Here is a 17,740-nt window from a genome sequence, read left to right as displayed (position 1 = left end):
ACAAGGTGTGGGAAAGCTCTGGCCACAGGAAGGGAGGGGGGTAGCTCCCTTTTATAGGCACCCAGTTAGCTATAAAGTCCCTCTTGGTGGCTGCTCTCCGCTTGCTTTACCTGTAAAGGGTTAAAAAGTCCCCCAGGTAAAGGAAAGGGAGTGGGCACCTGACCAAAAGCACCAACGGGAAGGCTAGAACTTCTTAAAATGGGGGGAAAACGTCCCCTTTGTGTCTGTTGCTGTTCTCCGGGAAAGAGGGGAACAGGGAGCAGTTATGCTATGAGAAGCGTTAAGCCAGGTATGACCATAGAGCATCAGCTCATACCTAGAATGACTTATTTGGAACCCCCAGATGTGTAAGTAGATCAGAAATGTTTAGAAAGACGCAATTAGGTTTATTTCTGTTTATTTCTATTGGCTGGTGGACTCCGCTGTGCTAACCCCAGGTGCTTCTGTTTGCTTGTAACCTTTAAGTTGAACCCCGAAGGAAGCTATTTTGGGTGCTTAATGTTTGGCATTGCTCTTTTAAAATCTAGCAAAAGCCTAAGTTCCAGATGTATTTTCTTTGTTTTTAATAAAATTTACCTTCTTATTTATTTATTTTTAAGAACAGGATTGAATTTTTGGTGTTCTAAAAGGTTTGTGCATATTGTTTAATTAGCTGGGGGCAACAGCTAATTTCCTTTTTCTTCTTCCTCGGCTCTTCCCCGGGGGTGGGGGGGGGTGTGGGTGTGGGTGTGTGTGAGAGAAAGGGCTCCAGGATACCCACAGGGAGAAGTTCCCAAGTGCACCTTCCTGGGTTCCAAGGAGTTTGCACTTAGGTAGTGGCAGCATCTACGCAGCCAAGGACAGAGGAAAGCTGTAACCTTGGGAGTTTAATACAAGCCTGGAGTGGCCAGTATTAATGTTTTGAATCCTTGCAGGCCCCCACCTTCTGCGCTCGAAGTGCCAGAGTGGGGAATTAGTCCTGACAAGAGGTGTCCACCAGTCCCTTTGGCTGAGGGGCAGAGTGCGCCCAAGGACAGTTATGTGCTGGGCCACTTGAGCAGAGACTCGTGGGAGGAATACTCATGGGCTTGGCTGCCAGGATTGGGGAGAGCTACATCCCACCCTTTGCCCTTCCAGCTGCTTCATAACTTGCTCTGTCCCCGGGCTCCTCTCCGAGCCAAAATGCACCACCTCCCAGGCCTTTCGCATTTCTGCCGGAGGGCAAAGTGGGAAGGTGTTTGTGGGGCCTGCTGCGACATCACCTGCTTCCCAGTGCTAGCAACACTTCTCCTGCCTCCCCAACCAAGCCCGCTAGCCACATGCACGGAGGTGCAAAGGAATTTTAGAAACCAACGTCTCTGCGGTCAATCGGCAGCTCTGCTCTGGCTGGAGTGCGCTGAGCAGCGCACGGTGCGATTACTGTTACATTATACCATGCAGAATGTCCCGTCTGCAGCCTACCTCCAGGATTGGACACATGGCGTCTGCAGTCGTGCCTCCCAGGATGCTGCAGAACTTGTAGAAGGATTCCAGGTACGCCTGAGGAGAAAGCCAAGCAGATGAGAGGATGAGTGACACTTACCTACAGCCCACATGATCCCCAAGCATTTCCGAACGTGTCAAAAGGCCTCAAGACATGAGCCCAGTAGGACCTCTGCATCAAGGCACACGTCTCATGTCACTACTGCTCATCTGGTACATCCCCATTAAGCTCCACCCACTCCAATCACCATGCTTCCGTGGAAGTGGAGGGAGGCTAAAGAGGAGAAAGGCTGCAGTTTGATTTCCGAAGTAGCTAGGCAGCATGGGCCTCATTGCATTGCCAGAGGTTCTGAGTTCAAACCCAAGGGGTGCCCTGACAGCTGTGAATACATCTACGGCTCCTCTCATTGGTCCCTTCTTGTCTTCCAGACTATGAACCAAACAAACAGGCAATGAGGCAGGGTATGCTGGAGTTCCTCGTGGGGGGTGACTCACTCTGGTCTAGCCAGTAACAGGCTGCCTGAATTTGTGCTAACATGCTTCACAGTTCATAGCGTAGCACTTCCAGGTCAGAAGGCACTTCCTGCTGAAGGCCCTGTGCCTACCAACTTGCCTCCCATGGGGCAGGCTGTCTGATAAGATACAAGAGATGCAAAGCTACTCTGACGTTGCACTCTATGTGATTTTACGAAAATATGCTAATGTAACTGGAATATGCTTCATGCAAAAAGGTCTCTTGTAAGGTATCAAATCTACTGAGTGTGATCATCCTATTTGTATAAATGTACCACTCTTGTATCTGAAACTAGAAATCTGAAATAGAACTCTGAGAGTCTATTGTAATTATGCAAAGTGAGGGCCATTAATGGTGGTTTGGAATCTTGATAACTCCCATTAACCAGGACAATGGACAGCAGATGGCTCTGTTTTACCTGTGAATCTTCCTGTATGTGTGTGTGCTGGCAAGTGGGTAATGAAGTCTTGCAGTGACATGTGATCATGTCACCTGAACTGAAATCCATCTTTAACCTGGTGCTTTTCCACTGGGGGAAAAGAGAGACACCCAGAAGGACAAAGGATTCTCGCCTTATGCAAAAGATTTATAAATGGGTAAAACAGAACAAAGGGAGAGCCATCATGAGGAATCCCCTAGCTACCACCTGAGCTGGAACAAGGGCTGTACCAGGGGAAAGGATTGTGCCCAGACTAGGAAGGCGTCTAGAAGAGTTTCTATACAAATGCAAGGAGTTTAAAAACAAAACTAGGATCTGTAGAATGTTTGGCAGTTGACTGAGATCCTTGACATCACAGGCATCAGCCACTGTTTCAGGGAACTGAAGGGAGAAAAATGTGCCCATATTTAAGCAGTTCATGGGGTGACCTGCGGAATTATACACCTGTGTGCCTTTTGTACCCGACAAACAGAATTGATATCATCATGGGGCGAGAGGCAAAGTATTGTCACACATCAAAAACTGCCTAGGAGACAGAAAGCAATGAGTAGGGTTGAACGGCCAACAGCAGGGCCTCAAGACACTGTCCAAGGTCCTGTGCTGTTTAATGTATTTATTAAACATCTGGAAAGGGAGTGTGCAGCAAGGAACTTCAGAGACAACTGACCAACCCGGGAGAATGGGCAACACATAACAATGTTGCTATGGGCAGCTCAACAGAGACCGCTGCTCCATGTGCAGCTGTGGTCAGAAAAGCAAAAGATGTTCAGATGCATAAGGCCTGGGATGGAGAACAACACAGAACATTCTAAACTTTGTATCAATCACTGGAGCAGCCTTGTCTGGATACTGTGCACAGTATCGGTCACCGCACCACACACACACACACACACACACACACACACACACACACACACACACACAATCATAGAATATCAGGGTTGGAAGAGACATCAGGAGGTCATCTAGTCCCACCCCCTGCTCAAAGCAGGACCAACCTCAACTAAATCATCCCAGCCAGGGCTTTGTCAAGCCTGACCTTAAAAACCTTTAAGGAAGGAGATTCCACCACCTCCCTAGGTGACCCATTCCAGTGCTTCACCACCCTCCTAGTGAAATAGTGTTTCCTAATATCCAACCTAGACCTCCCCCACTGCAACTTGAGACCATTGCTCCTTGTTCTGTCATCTGCCACCACTGAGAACAGTCTAGATCCATCCTCTTTGGAACCCCCCTTCAGGTAATTGAAGGCTGCTATCAAATCCCCCCTCATTCTTCTCTTCTGCAGACTAAATAACCCCAGTTCCCTCAGCCTCTCCTCGTAAGTCACATGCCCCAGCCCCCTAATTATTTTTGTTGCCCTCTGCTGGACTCTCTCCAATTTGTCCACATCCCTTCTGTAGTGCGGGGACCAAAACTGGACACAGTACTTCAGGTGTGGCCTCACCAGTGCTGAATAGAGGGGAATAATCACTTCCCTCGATCTGCTGGCAATGCCTCTACTTCTACAGCCCAATATGCCATTGGCCTTCTGGGCAACAAGGGCACACTGTTGACTCATATCCAGCTTCTCGTCCACTGTAATCCCCAAGTCCTTTTCTGCAGAATCAGAGGGGTTTAGAAAAGAGCACTGAGAAGGACCAGAGTACATGCAGGGATGTGTGGTTTTTTTACACAAATACACTGCCCCAAGCTGTTTGCACATGTCAGGCATACACACACGTGTGCACATGTGCTGCATGCAAGAGACCATGCTCAGCTTAGCAGGTTTTCCCTTAACTAGCCTGCTCACTGAAACTGACCTTCACTACCACCCATCAGAAGCAGAGGTCACACCCCAGCTGTTGGCTAGTTCCAATCATGAAAACAAGGAAGACAGATATAATCTGGATCCCGCCCCTCACCCAGACACTCAAGATGGAGTGATAGCCGCATGGCAGCACTGGCTGTGACAAGCACAGGAGCTGGTTTTCATATTAATGAGAAGTTCCTGATAGTGCTGGCTAGAACCAGACCGTACTGGTAGGAGGTGCAGTTAGCTCTCCACACAGCTCTGCCGGTGCCCCTCAATCCTGATCTGCCACGCACACTGCTATTCCCTCTGTGCTCCCCACACACAGCTCTGCCAGTGCCCCATAATCCTGATCTGCCACACACACACTGCTATTCCCCCTCTGTGCTCCCCACACACAGCTCTGCCGGTGCCCCTCAATCCTGATCTGCCACACACACTGCTATTCCCTCTGTGCTCCCCACACACGGCTCTGCCGGTGCCCCTCAATCCTGATCTGCCACACACACTGCTATTCCCTCTGTGCTCCCCACACACAGCTCTGCCAGTGCCCCTCAATCCTGATCTGCCACACACACTGCTATTCCCTCTCTGTGCTCCCCACACACAGCTCTGCCGGTGCCCCTCAATCCTGATCTGCCACGCACACTGCTATTCCCTCTGTGCTCCCCACACACAGCTCTGCCGGTGCCCCTCAATCCTGATCTGCCACGCACACTGCTATTCCCTCTCTGTGCTCCCCACACACAGCTCTGCCGGTGCCCCTCAATGCAGACCCACAGCCATTCCCTCTCTGTGCTCCCCACACAAAGCTCTGCTGGTGCCCCTCAATCCTGATCTGCCACGCACACTGCTATTCCCTCTCTGTGCTCCCCACACACGGCTCTGCCGGTGCCCCTCAATCCTGATCTGCCACACACACTGCTATTCCCTCTGTGCTCCCCACACACAGCTCTGCCAGTGCCCCTCAATCCTGATCTGCCACGCACACTGCTATTCCCTCTGTGCTCCCCACACACAGCTCTGCCAGTGCCCCTCAATCCTGATCTGCCACGCACACTGCTATTCCCTCTCTGTGCTCCCCCCCCACAGCTCTGCCAGTGCCCCTCAATCCTGATCTGCCACACACACTGCTATTCCCTCTCTGTGCTCCCCACACACAGCTCTGCCGGTGCCCCTCAATCCTGATCTGCCACGCACACTGCTATTCCCTCTGTGCTCCCCACACACAGCTCTGCCAGTGCCCCTCAATCCTGATCTGCCACGCACACTGCTATTCCCTCTCTGTGCTCCCCACACACAGCTCTGCCGGTGCCCCTCAATCCTGATCTGCCACGCACACTGCTATTCCCTCTCTGTGCTCCCCACACACAGCTCTGCCGGTGCCCCTCAATCCTGATCTGCCACGCACACTGCTATTCCCTCTCTGTGCTCCCCACACACAGCTCTGCCAGTGCCCCTCAATCCTGATCTGCCACGCACACTGCTATTCCCTCTGTGCTCCCCACACACAGCTCTGCTGGTGCCCCTCAATGCAGACCCACAGCCATTCCCTGTCTGTGCTCCCCACACACAGCTCTGCTGGTGCCCCTCAATGCAGACCCACAGCCATTCCCTCTCTGTGCTCCCCCCCCACAGCTCTGCCAGTGCCCCTCAATCCTAATCTGCCACACACACAGCCATTCCCTCTGTGCTCCCCACACACAGCTCTGCCAGTGCCCCTCAATGCAGACTCACAGCCATTCCCTGTCTGTGCTCCCCACACACAGCTCTGCTGGTGCCCCTCAATCCTGATCTGCCACGCACACTGCTATTCCCTCTGTGCTCCCCACACACAGCTCTGCCGGTGCCCCTCAATCCTGATCTGCCACACACACTGCTATTCCCTCTGTGCTCCCCACACACAGCTCTGCCGGTGCCCCTCAATCCTGATCTGCCACTCACACTGCTATTCCCTCTGTGCTCCCCACACACAGCTCTGCCAGTGCCCCTCAATGCAGACCCACAGCCATTCCCTCTCCGTGCTCCCCACACACAGCTCTGCCAGTGCCCCTCAATCCTGATCTGCCACGCACACTGCTATTCCCTCTGTGCTCCCCACACACAGCTCTGCCGGTGCCCCTCAATCCTGATCTGCCACACACACTGCTATTCCCTCTGTGCTCCCCACACACAGCTCTGCTGGTGCCCCTCAATGCAGACCCACAGCCATTCCCTCTCTGTGCTCCCCCCCCACAGCTCTGCCAGTGCCCCTCAATCCTAATCTGCCACACACACAGCCATTCCCTCTGTGCTCCCCACACACAGCTCTGCCAGTGCCCCTCAATGCAGACTCACAGCCATTCCCTCTCTGTGCTCCCCCCCCACAGCTCTGCCAGTGCCCCTCAATCCTAATCTGCCACACACACAGCCATTCCCTCTGTGCTCCCCACACACAGCTCTGCCAGTGCCCCTCAATGCAGACCCTCAGCCCCCATGCCTATTCCAGCCCTCCATGAGGGAAACTTATTCAGAGTAAAGACCTCTTTGCCCTCCAAGGAGGGGGATTCTGGGTTCCAAGTCACATGCCATCTCCTTATTCCTCTATGCTGCTGCATTGCTGGGGTATCCATTGTTCCAACAGCTCGGCTGAGGCGCTGAAGCCTTTCCCAAGCAAACCTTCCCTTTTTAAGAAAGCACGTTACTGGCCCATGATCTCAGAGCCAGGCCCGAGGGAGCAGTCTCTTCACGTTGGCTAGGTCAAGCCTCCACTTCACATGGATTCTGTGGCCACCTCTGTCAGCCAAGGAGCAGCCCTCCGCCAGAGCCTGCACAACTCATGCAAGGTTATTCAGAGAGGTGAGGTCAAAGGGTACTTTAAGGAGCCCCTTGCTGCCAGCCGGCTGACACCGCAGCAGAGATTGGAAGCAGCTGGCACTAGCAAGCTGGATATAACAACACTGCGTGAACCAACCTCCAGACCCCCCAGAGCCTGGCACACTGCTTCATTCCATCCTGGACACAGACCCTGTTCTCGGTCATGTTTAACTGCATTATTGCTCCCCGGGGGAGATGCTTCTAGCCGGCTTTACGATATACGCAAACACACTAACAACTCTCTCCTTACCCAGCCTGGAAAAGCTGTCTTTGGAATTCGCCAGCTAGGACAGCGCTCCATGAGCGCTCCCCTGCTCAGCTCCCTCCACACAGAGCGACCAGGCAGACAGCAATGCCCCACCCTCTCACAGCACGAGTCACTGATGTTTGTTACTCCAGGAAGCTGTTTCATTAGCTCCTTCCCTCCCCGCGAGGGCCACATTTACCTTATACAGCGTGTTTCGGATGATTTCGATGTTCATTTCGTCGAGGTCCTGCTCGGATATGCAGTCCTGGAAGAAGGCAGCTGAAACAGACACAAAGCCATGAGCAAAATTGCAGCGTGCTCCTGCTGCTCCGAGTTGCACACTGCGCTCCCCGGAGAGGGAGTAGAGTGCAAGACCTCTGCATGCAGGAGGCCAGGTCTCCAAAGGCACCGCACCCAGCAGGACCCTTACGGCTGGATGGTCCGAAGTGCTCGGATTGGGAGCTGAGCTCGGAATAATCAGGCCTGTATTCTGGTGCCTAGATGGGAGCCGAACTCTTCTGAAAAAGACTGGCTGTGCCTTTTCTAGTCCCGGGGAGTTATGGGGCCGCAAAGCCGGGGAACCACAGAGCTCTGCAGGAAGGGGCAGTGTCTTACCAGTAGTTTTATGGTGGTGACACTAGTGCCATTTAGAAATCGAATTTCTTAGGGTGCCTTGAGCTGCAAGGCTATTAGGTCCTAGACTCGAGCGCACGTCAGCGTGCTTGTTTGTTAGGCAGCACTTCGCTATTCCCCAGGACCGGGCCAGCATCAGCCATGGTGGTGAACAAACGCAGGCAACAAAAGAAGGCATATGCAATCAAATGGGGAAGAGGAAAGTCCATATGCCTGTAATGGTGATGGGAGATTCATGGGGGCAGAGGATGTTAAGCTTCTAGGAAGGTAAAGAGCTGGATTAAAGACTCTGACCTACAGGAATGTTCTACATCGCCTTGTTTCTCAGCAAGAGATCGTCATTTTCATTCAATATAAACCCCGGACACTTAGAGCCTAGAGACGGACACACTGCACAGCCGGTCAGACTTTTTTAAACAATGCATTTCAGCTTTGGGAATTTGACATCCTGTGAGACACCAGTAACTGGAGAACACACTTCCCACGTACTACAGTTTGCAGTACCTTCCGTTACACTTGTGCTTGCTATTTGCGTTAAGGGTCCTGGTTTTCATTCTGCTCCCATCTTGCTGCCCCTTTTATGCTAGGGTTCACTTTCTGTTTCCCCACGCTCACGTTCAGGGAACATATGTCAACGTTTTGGCTTTGCTGCAGGTGATCCTTCCTTAGCTGAACACAAGACATGGGAGCAAGAGCTCTCGCTATTGGTTTGGTTTTTGTCCAATTTCTTGGCTCCTTGTCTAAGGAGTCATTTTCCCATCAACTATTTTCTCTGCCTCATCGTCCCAGGTTGCGTTTGTGGGAAGCACTTTCTTTCCCAGCTATGAAAATCTAGGCTGCTACCAACTGTACCACCAGGACTCAGTCTGTTGGGGAATTGCATCCTTTCTGGAGCAGCTAGAAGAACTGCTCGTGGATCATCCCATCGATTATGTTCCATTAACTCTGTTTGCCAACATTAGCCCTGGAGGCCTGTGTGTCCAGACATCCACTGTGCACAATGGAAGCATTCGCTCATCTCCTCCCAGACTGCTCCAATGCTGGCTATAGGTCTTGTCTATCTCTTGCTGGGATAAGAGACCACTGGGATAATGAGTTTAAAGTACTTGTTTCACAGTGGGACTAGACAAGTCTGGCTCTGCACACCACAGCAATTACCAACATTTAACAAAATTAGTGGCATCTCCCACTGGGAGAGTTACTTTTCCCCTCTACTGTTATGTCTCACAGCTGGTGAGAGAAGGCTCTACTGACCATTCTTCCAGCCAACCTGTGATGCATAACAGTAACGCTTCTGCTAGTTTCCACATTCTACAGCTCGGTAGAAGGTACGTCAGTTTTCCAACCTGAGCTCCTGGTTTATGGAGCGCCGGCTTGTATTTACTGCCTGCGTCAGTACCAGTCCAGGCAGAGAGGAATGGAAGTGGTAGCTATCAGGAAAGATGCCCATAGAAAATTGCCCAGCATACCAACCAAACTGCTCAGTGTTCCAATGGGAATAGTAAATCTGTGCTACAAACTTGCTAAATTAAGTAAAATTACCTCACTCCCTCAGAGGGACTTCAGATTATTTCCTAAACTGCCCTGCGTTATCTGTGTGTCAGTCACGACAACTAGTGTTAAAAGAAGACTACATTTCTTAACACGCTTCAACTTTCTACCTTCAGGTTTCTGCATAAGAGAGTGTTTGTAGAGCAGCTGATGGGGAACTAAGGAGGTCGCTATATGGATCATTGAGTTGTAGATGCACAAGATAGTTCAAGACAGACATACAAGGCAGTAAAACCCACCATGCCTGTCTCGGTGGTTAGACTGTTTTGCAGTCCCGGATTCAGAAACACGGGTTTGTGCCCATCCTAGCGCATGAATGGGCAGACTGGTTCCAAGCCCAGCTGAAAGGCACTTTGAATAAACACTGCTCACCCAGGGGCGTGTCCACCAGGATTGCGTTGTAGAGCTCCGCAGGGGTCTGAGCAATATTCACAGCTTCCATTTGCTCAAAGCTTCCTAGCGGATGGCACTTGGGCACCAGCTCCGCGATGGAGCGCTGGTGCAACGTCCCGGTGATTAGCAGGATGACGTTATCGATCATGTAGCTGTAGCTAGGAGGAACAGGAGAGGGGGAAGCGTGTTACTGATATGGACATCAGGGCAGAAAGATGGGTGCACGTGTTGGCTCACAGAAGATACCACGCCCTCTGGAACCAGTCAATGTTGAACCTGAAGGCTCTGTCGGAAGTTGCCAGGTGCACCCAGGAACCAGAGGAGCCTCGTTTCCAACACTCGCAGGTCTACCAGCCTGGAGGGAGAGGAACCAAGCTTACTCCCAACTTGAGATAATTCCCGCTAGATCCCAACCATCCACACATCTCTGCCTGCCACTCCCCTCCCTCTTCCAAGCCACTGGGACCCCCTCATGTCACTCGCCCCACTGCAGACTCCTCCTTTTGTGGCTGTACAAAGCATTGCCTCAGCAAGGCCAGCAGGAGCCAGGGAAACCGATGGGGATGATGCTGACCGGTCTTCCTCCCTCTGGCTGTGTTCAGCTGCTGCCTCTGGGGAAGCACGGTGCAGCAGCAGCACGGGTGCCCTTGTACAGATGCAGCGGGAGAAGGCAGCGCTCCTGCAGCCCTGTGCCAAGTCTGGCCCCTGTATCTTGTGGCTACTCACTTGGGAGCACATACACTGGGCAGCCTTATTAAAAACCCAGTAAGAGGAAAACTGCATGTTATTAATCCCCATCACCTTGCAGCCTTTAACTCCAGACTGGAGGTTTCCAGAAGACCTGAACTGATGGGTTTGATGGAGAAATCAGTGGGTGCGGGTCGATGGCTGTGTTATTACAGGAGTTCAGACTGCAGGATCCAAAGGGGCTCTTCTGTCCTTAACCCATGAATCATTTCTATTGCAGCAGAGGCTATCGTCCGCACCCCGACAGGAGCTGCCTTGTGCTAGGCACTGGACACACAAGCCCCTCCCACAAAGATTCGAGCTTGAAAGACAAGACAGGCCGGAGGGGCGGAAGTTGCAGCAATCAAGAAGCAAGGTCAGGGGTTCGACAGAAGCGGACATCCTAGAGCAGTGGCTCTCAAACTTTTGTACTGGCAACTCCTTTCACATAGCAAGGCTCTGAGTGCGACCCCCCCTTATACATTAAAAACACTTTTTAATATATTTAACACCATTATAAATGTTGGAGGCAAAGTGGGGTTTGGGGTGGAGGCTGACAGCTCGCGATCCCCCACGTAATAACCTGGCAACCCCCTGAGGGGTCCTGACCCTCAGTTTGAGAACCCCTGGCCTAGACAGAAGGAGACGTGTGAGATTTAGACACTGCCTGGATGCTGGGCTAGAGGGCAGGCAAAGGCAGGAATGTGGGTTGGTGCTGCCCAGCGTGACAGAGGCAGACAGGGGGAAGGGCTTTGGGGAAGATCGGCAGCTCAGCTGTGGCCATGTTCCATTTCAGCTGAGAGCTGGAAATACACAAGGAGGTCAGGAAGACAGGCTGAAATTTCAGTTTGAGGGAGACGAGTGCAAAGCAGAGGCCGACAGAGATGGCAGGAGTCTATCAGCAAACATTGCCCGGAGACGCCCAGGGAGCGTAAGGGAGACGAGGAGGGTGCCAGCACGGTGCCCTGATGGGCCTCAGCGAGCAGGGAGGATGACTAGGTCCTGAAGGAGCAATCTGCAAGGTAGGAGGAGAACAGGGAGAGGATGGAGCCATAGGATAACAAGACTGGGGTGGGCATGGTGGACAGTCTCCAAGGAAGCTGGTAGATCCAGGAGGCGGCGTACAAGGATTTGACCGGAAAGAGACCATCAGAGCCACTGCTCGGGGAGGAGCACAAGTGTGCGAGCACACACCTACACTACTTTCCCACTCTCCATTTTGAAAGTGTCCCTCACCCACTCGAGTTTCCTGCACCAGTCTCTGATGAGGACAGAAATTCATCACACGACGTTGGACACCAAATCGAGCCTCTCAGATTCACAAGTCTACCTGTTACTACTGGTCCCAGGTGAAATCAGCCTGGGGACCAGCTTCATATGTGCACAGTGTGTATCCACAGGTCCCTGGATATGTGCACAGAAGCATGGGTGTGCATAAAAACAACAAGGAGTCTGGTGGCACCTTAAAGACTAACAGATTTATTTGGGCATAAGCTTTCGTGGTTAAAAACCCACTTCTTCAGATGCATGGAGTGAAAATTACAGATACAGGCATAAATATATATTGGCACATGGAAAAGGGAGTTACCTAACAAATGGAGAACCAATGTTGACAAGGCCAAGTTAGTCAGGGTGGATGTGGTCCACTCCCCACAAACAAGGCAATGCTCTCAGTATCTGACAGCTCCGGTTCACCGCTATAATAGTAGCACAGGTATCGACCCATCGGGGTGACAGCGGTGCAACAGGAAAAGGAACTCGTCTTTTGTTTGTCTGCAGCTCTCCCGGAGGAGCACAAACCCAGATAAGACAAGACACGTCTGTATGGGACCTAACGTAACGGTCCGGAAGAGGCCAACCGGCCAGCTCTGAGTACATGCCTTAGCGATAGTGCTGGCTAAACATGCGCTGCAGTGCCACTTTCCAGCAAGCCCAGGTTGTGTTTAGTCCAGCTCTCTCGCGCTCATTCCAGATAAAACGAACAGGAGACTCAGCGCTTAGTGTTTCCCTTTCCAGGTGACAATCAAAGCTCTGACTAAACAAGAGAATTAATCCAGAACACACTGACCCAGTGTTTGGGATGCGGTCAGAAAAGCCTCTCTCCAGCCATGCCTGGATGCACCTGCTTTCCTGTGCAGGGGTCTGGTAAGAATGCAGCTGCCTTCTTGTATACCAGTTACAGCACAGGGAGTGAAGCAGCAGTACCTCCTTCGCCTCTGCTACGGTCTCTTCTACCAGCCCTATGGGGTTTGCTTGGCTTGATTTATTACAAAGGAACAGGGTAGCAGTGAAGGTTTCCCGGTGATCCCCAAATGCCCACTAACAGGGTGTACACGTTTATCTGCCTGAGCTCCCGCCCCACAACTTCCTCGGGCCTGGAGTGCTTCAGCACCTGTGTACGTGTCATTTTCAGGTCATGCTCTATCTCTTGGGAACAAGAGGATTTCCAGCTGGCAATGCCACTAGTCTGGTGAGAGCCAGACACAACCAGACTGTCAGAGGTTACAGAATTCTGCAGCAGCTTCACAGAGCTAATCAGTGCTCACACCTCGAAAAAGATGCCACCAGAGGATAATCACTTCCCCTGTTTTATTATGTGAAGAACAATGGGAGCAGCATGTTAGAGTCATATGGGACTGCTCCCTCCAGCATTCCCTTTAACAAGTCAGGTTATGCTGCACCTCGTAAGAGGAACAGGTCAGGAACATCAAGATTCTCAGCCAGCAAGGAGAATACAGGGGCTTAGAGGGAAGATGCCCATCTTCCCACTTGTGCTGGGAAGTGGGCCACTGGGTTGAGGGATTCCCCAAGAACTGTGAGGTGAACCAGGAAAGCTACTGCGGAAGAGGGGGAGGTGGTGACAGCTGATAAGACAGAAACTCGTCCCCAGTGAAATGGTAACAGGCACCAGAAGATAATTAGGGAGTGTAAAGGCTAGTGTAAGCACCAAGAAAGCTGAATCGAGGGCTAGCAAAAGAGGTTTAGGGAGACCTAAATAAGAACGGGGAGCAGGCAAGCAGCAAGAAATGGGAGAGATTACATTAGACAATAGCTAAACTCTGATGTCATCCTGTAGCGTATCTGGCAATGGGAGAGGGTTGTGGTGGGGACTGAAGAACAGGAATCAGGACCCGACAAACACTCCTCACTTAAATCGCTTCCCTTTCTGAAGTCAGGATTTAACCTTCGCCGAGGGCATAACGAGGTTTCCAATGGCACAGAACAGGAGTCTGCCTGCCTGCGGCTGTGAAAGCAATTGACAATAGACTAGAGAGTCACTGGCACAGCCAGAGGAATACACCCCTGTACCTTGTAGCACATAAGATGCCAGCCGTAGATCACCTGCATCCACAGACCTGTAATTGGTCTCTTAACTCGGAAATATTTTCTTGGAGTTCCTTGAGAACCGGTCAGATGTCTGAGATGGAAATTCTCAGACACCAATGTTAGCAGAACAAGGAAAGGGCCAAAACTGCAGAAACCATGGAGACTCACAGCAACAACTGGAAGGGCTCTTTCCAGACCCTGCACTTGGCATGAGGGAGACCTTTGTTCTTGAAAGAGACAGTCTCTTGTTCAGCCCAGCAAACCCCCCCACCCCGCCCTCCAGAGTTGTGTGTGTGTGGAGGAGAGGAAGGTATGATGCAAGACGACAGCATATCCGATAGCAAACCACCCCAGAGCCTGCTAACATTTTTGTACAGTAATGTAGGACAAGTACCCGAGCTTGAATTATACAAAAATACCAATTAAATTCAGCCCACAAATGAAAGGTCAATGATGAGATGTTACACACCGAATAATTCAAACAATTCAGGCTCATGGGGCCATGGCACTGTTTCTCTTGCAAGTCAGCAGGACCTTTATCACCAGGGCTGGTGTTAACAGGTGCTAGGTGGAAGCCATCGGTTTTAATTGACACTTGTACTTACAGGTTTCAATGCTGGTGCAACGACATGCGGTTTAAAAGGTGCAGCACCCTATGCATGCTGATGGTTACATACAATAAACCCGGAGTCCTGGCATGAACCGAAGCATGCATGTGGCTGCATGTCAGAGTTCTCTCAGAATGGTAAACACTTATACAGCAGCCTTTGCCCAAACGCTGCAAGAAGAGTAGAACCTTGCTCCTACAGCCACAAAAACCACAGACCTCTCTGCCTCTTGCACTCCAGATTTCCCACTGCTGTAGTAGTAGGGCCTTTTATCCTTTGTTGCCTCGGTCATTGGAGTGCCGCACCATCACATAGTGGGTACATTTCAGTAATGCATTCAGATGGACTTTCACCCTTCCCATCCTGGGAAACATTTGAACTAGATGAGGCTTTTTAACCTTTTCTAAATGGTCTGGCATGCACTGGGAGGAAACGGAGCAGGAAACCCTAAGGAATTTAGGAGCTTCACATGGTCTTTGATGCCCCCAGCCAGACTTTGAAAGCCAGCTGCTCATTCTCCAGCCTTCTTTGCTCCATAACTTTAGAAAAGAGGCAAAGTTGGGAAGGAGAACAAGAATAAAGTCCAGAGGACCTGTTGCAGACTTAGCAGGGATGATGAATTTGATGGGGACGACTATGTAGGACTGGGACCTAACTTACCCCCATCCTAGGTCTATAGCAGATTTAGCAAACTAAGAAGTCTGCAAGGAGCAGACCTATGCCTGAGGGCAAGAATCAACAAATAAGAACAGCCAGACTGGGTCAGACCAATGGTCCAGCTAGCCCAGTATCCTGCCTTCTGACAGTGGCCAATGCCAGGTGCTTCAAGGAGAATGAACAGAACAGGGCAATTTATCGAGTGATCCATCCCGTCATCTAGTCCCAGCATCTGGCAGTCAAAGGCTTCAGTACACCCAGAGCATGGGGTTGCATCCTTGACAAGTTCAGGCTATTAGCCAGGCTGATCTAATTCTTTTTTGAACACCATTATACTTTTGGCCTTCCCAACATCCCCTGGCAATGAGTTCCCCAGGTTGACTGTGCATTGTGTGAAGTACTTCTTCCTTATCTAGGTTTTAAACCTGCTGCCTATTAATTTCATTGGGTGACCCCTGGTTCTTTTATTACAAGAAGGTGTAAACAACACTTCCTTATTCCCTTTCTTCACAGCATTCATGATTTATTGACTTCTATCATATCCCCCCTTGATCGCCTCTTTTCCAAGCTGACAAATTCCAGTCTTTTTTAATCTCGCCTCATATGGAAGCTGTTCCATACCCCACATCATTTTTGTCATCCTTCTCTGTACTTTTTCCAATTCTAGTATACCTTTTTTGACACAGGATGGCCAGAACTACACGCAGTATTCAAGGTGTGGGTGTACCATGGATTTATAGAGAGGCATTATGACATTTTCTGTCTTTATTATCTATCCTTTTCCTAATGGTTCCTAACATGGATAGCTTTTTTTGGCTGCCGCTGCACATTGAGTGGATGTTTTCAGAGAACTATCCACAATGACTCCAAGATCTTTTTTGAGTGGTAACAGCTAATTTAGATCCCATCGTTTTGTATGTGTAGTTGGAATGATGTTTTCCAACGTGCATCACTTTGCATTTATCAACACAGAAGTTCATCTGCCATTTCCTTGCCCAGTCACCTAGTTTTGGGAGATCCCTTTGTAACTCTTCCCAGTCAATATGGAGATAGCCGACATCCCTAATTATTGAGTTTTCTATTTTTATAGCCGCTCTAATCTCCCTGAGCATTTCACAGTCACTATCACCATCCTGGTCAGTTGATCAATAGTGTATTCCTACTGCTATCGTCTTATTATTCGAACATGGAATTTCTATCCAGAGAGATTCTATGGTACAGTTTGAGTCATTTACGTTTTTTCCCCTATATTTGACTCTGCTTTCTTTCACATGTTGTGCCACTCCCCTACGAGGGTCACCTACTCTGTCATTCCGATATATTTGTACCCTGGATTACCATGGCCCAATGATTGTCATCATTTCCATGTTTCTGTGATGCTATTATATAAATATCCTCATTTAATGCCAGGCACTCAAGTTCACCCATCTTAGTATTTAGGCTTGTAGCATTTATAGACAAGCACTTATAAAATGTGTCAATATTTAGTTGTCTGGTAGGGGAGACCACAGCGTAAGGGACAGATGGTTTGGGGAAGCCAGCTGGATGCAGTAAGGACAAGTCACAGGGTCTCCTAGTCTACGCGAAAAGTAGTAGGTTTTGCAGTGGTGCTCACAAAAGCCACAGATCACAAGGCTACAGCTAGTTTGTCACCCTCGCAGACCTCACAAACAGCTCTGATCATAAGGGGACATATTTTTAAATGTTCTTGGCTGGCAAAGCTCTCCTATTGCAATGACTGTTAACAGCAGAACATTAACTGGTAAGCCTCATCTTCACTTCACTTTGACCTTCTGGGCAGGCAGCCAAGAATCTACAGAAACAAAACAAAAATGTATCAGGATTCCAGCCAAGCGAGCAACTAATCACCTTGGAGAGCCACAGCCAAGAGACCTGGTATGTGGAGTTTCAGAAACCTCAGCTCCTCCACCAAGGCTAGGCGCACCGGAGAAAAGACTAGCTAAAAGCAAGTACTGCACAGAAGGAAGGTGGTCAAACCACATGCAATACTGACTGCAACTCCTTCATCTCTCCCCAGTCCAGGAGATATGGCAGATAGCTTACTTAGCTGGCTAGCAAGCAGTCTAGCAGACTGCCGTTCTGCCCGCTGGAACTGGCCCAGCCAAACACTGAAATTCTGTGTGTACTATCTCAGACGTCTGTGCCCCCTTCAGCACCGCAGTGTGTGCCCCCCACGCTCTATCCATTCAAGTATACAATATCATTGCAGAGGGAGCATGAAGACCAAACGGCCTTGGAAAGCAGTTTCACTTCTGGTTTCAGAGCAATCCCTTAATGAACCCAGGAGTTCGGTTTTGCAGGTTCAACCTGTTCTCTGTACACTACTATCATCTCAACATACAGAGAGGAAGAAGAGGAAACTGCTACCAGGGTGAACTTCAATGCCCCATTACTACCCCCTCCCTTTTCACCCCCATTCTCCATCCCTCCCTGCACCAGCAGGGTACAGTCTTGCCCTCCTCTGGCCCAGAAGGAATGTTCTTTTCCCTCCCTGTATCATGGCTCATGTCACAAC

General features: G+C 50.4%; 1 protein-coding gene across 1 annotated transcript in view; it reads right to left on the bottom strand.

Moving 5' to 3' along the window:
- Positions 1 to 17,740, bottom strand: part of ATP6V0D1 (ATPase H+ transporting V0 subunit d1) — an 83,956-nt gene that overhangs the window by 4,739 nt on the left and 61,477 nt on the right. The window contains exons 3-5 of the mRNA XM_065566771.1: positions 9,866 to 10,044; positions 7,509 to 7,588; positions 1,441 to 1,518 (exon numbers count right to left, since the gene is read on the bottom strand). Of these exons, the coding sequence (XP_065422843.1) occupies positions 1,441 to 1,518; positions 7,509 to 7,588; positions 9,866 to 10,044 (337 nt within the window). The remainder of the gene's footprint in view (positions 1 to 1,440; positions 1,519 to 7,508; positions 7,589 to 9,865; positions 10,045 to 17,740) is intronic.

This window comes from Chrysemys picta, chromosome 14, assembly GCF_011386835.1.
Source record: "Chrysemys picta bellii isolate R12L10 chromosome 14, ASM1138683v2, whole genome shotgun sequence".
NCBI classification, from domain to species: domain Eukaryota; kingdom Metazoa; phylum Chordata; order Testudines; family Emydidae; genus Chrysemys; species Chrysemys picta.
The sequence above is the reverse complement of the archived record's forward strand: the minus strand, read 5'-3'. Positions and strand labels throughout refer to the sequence as shown.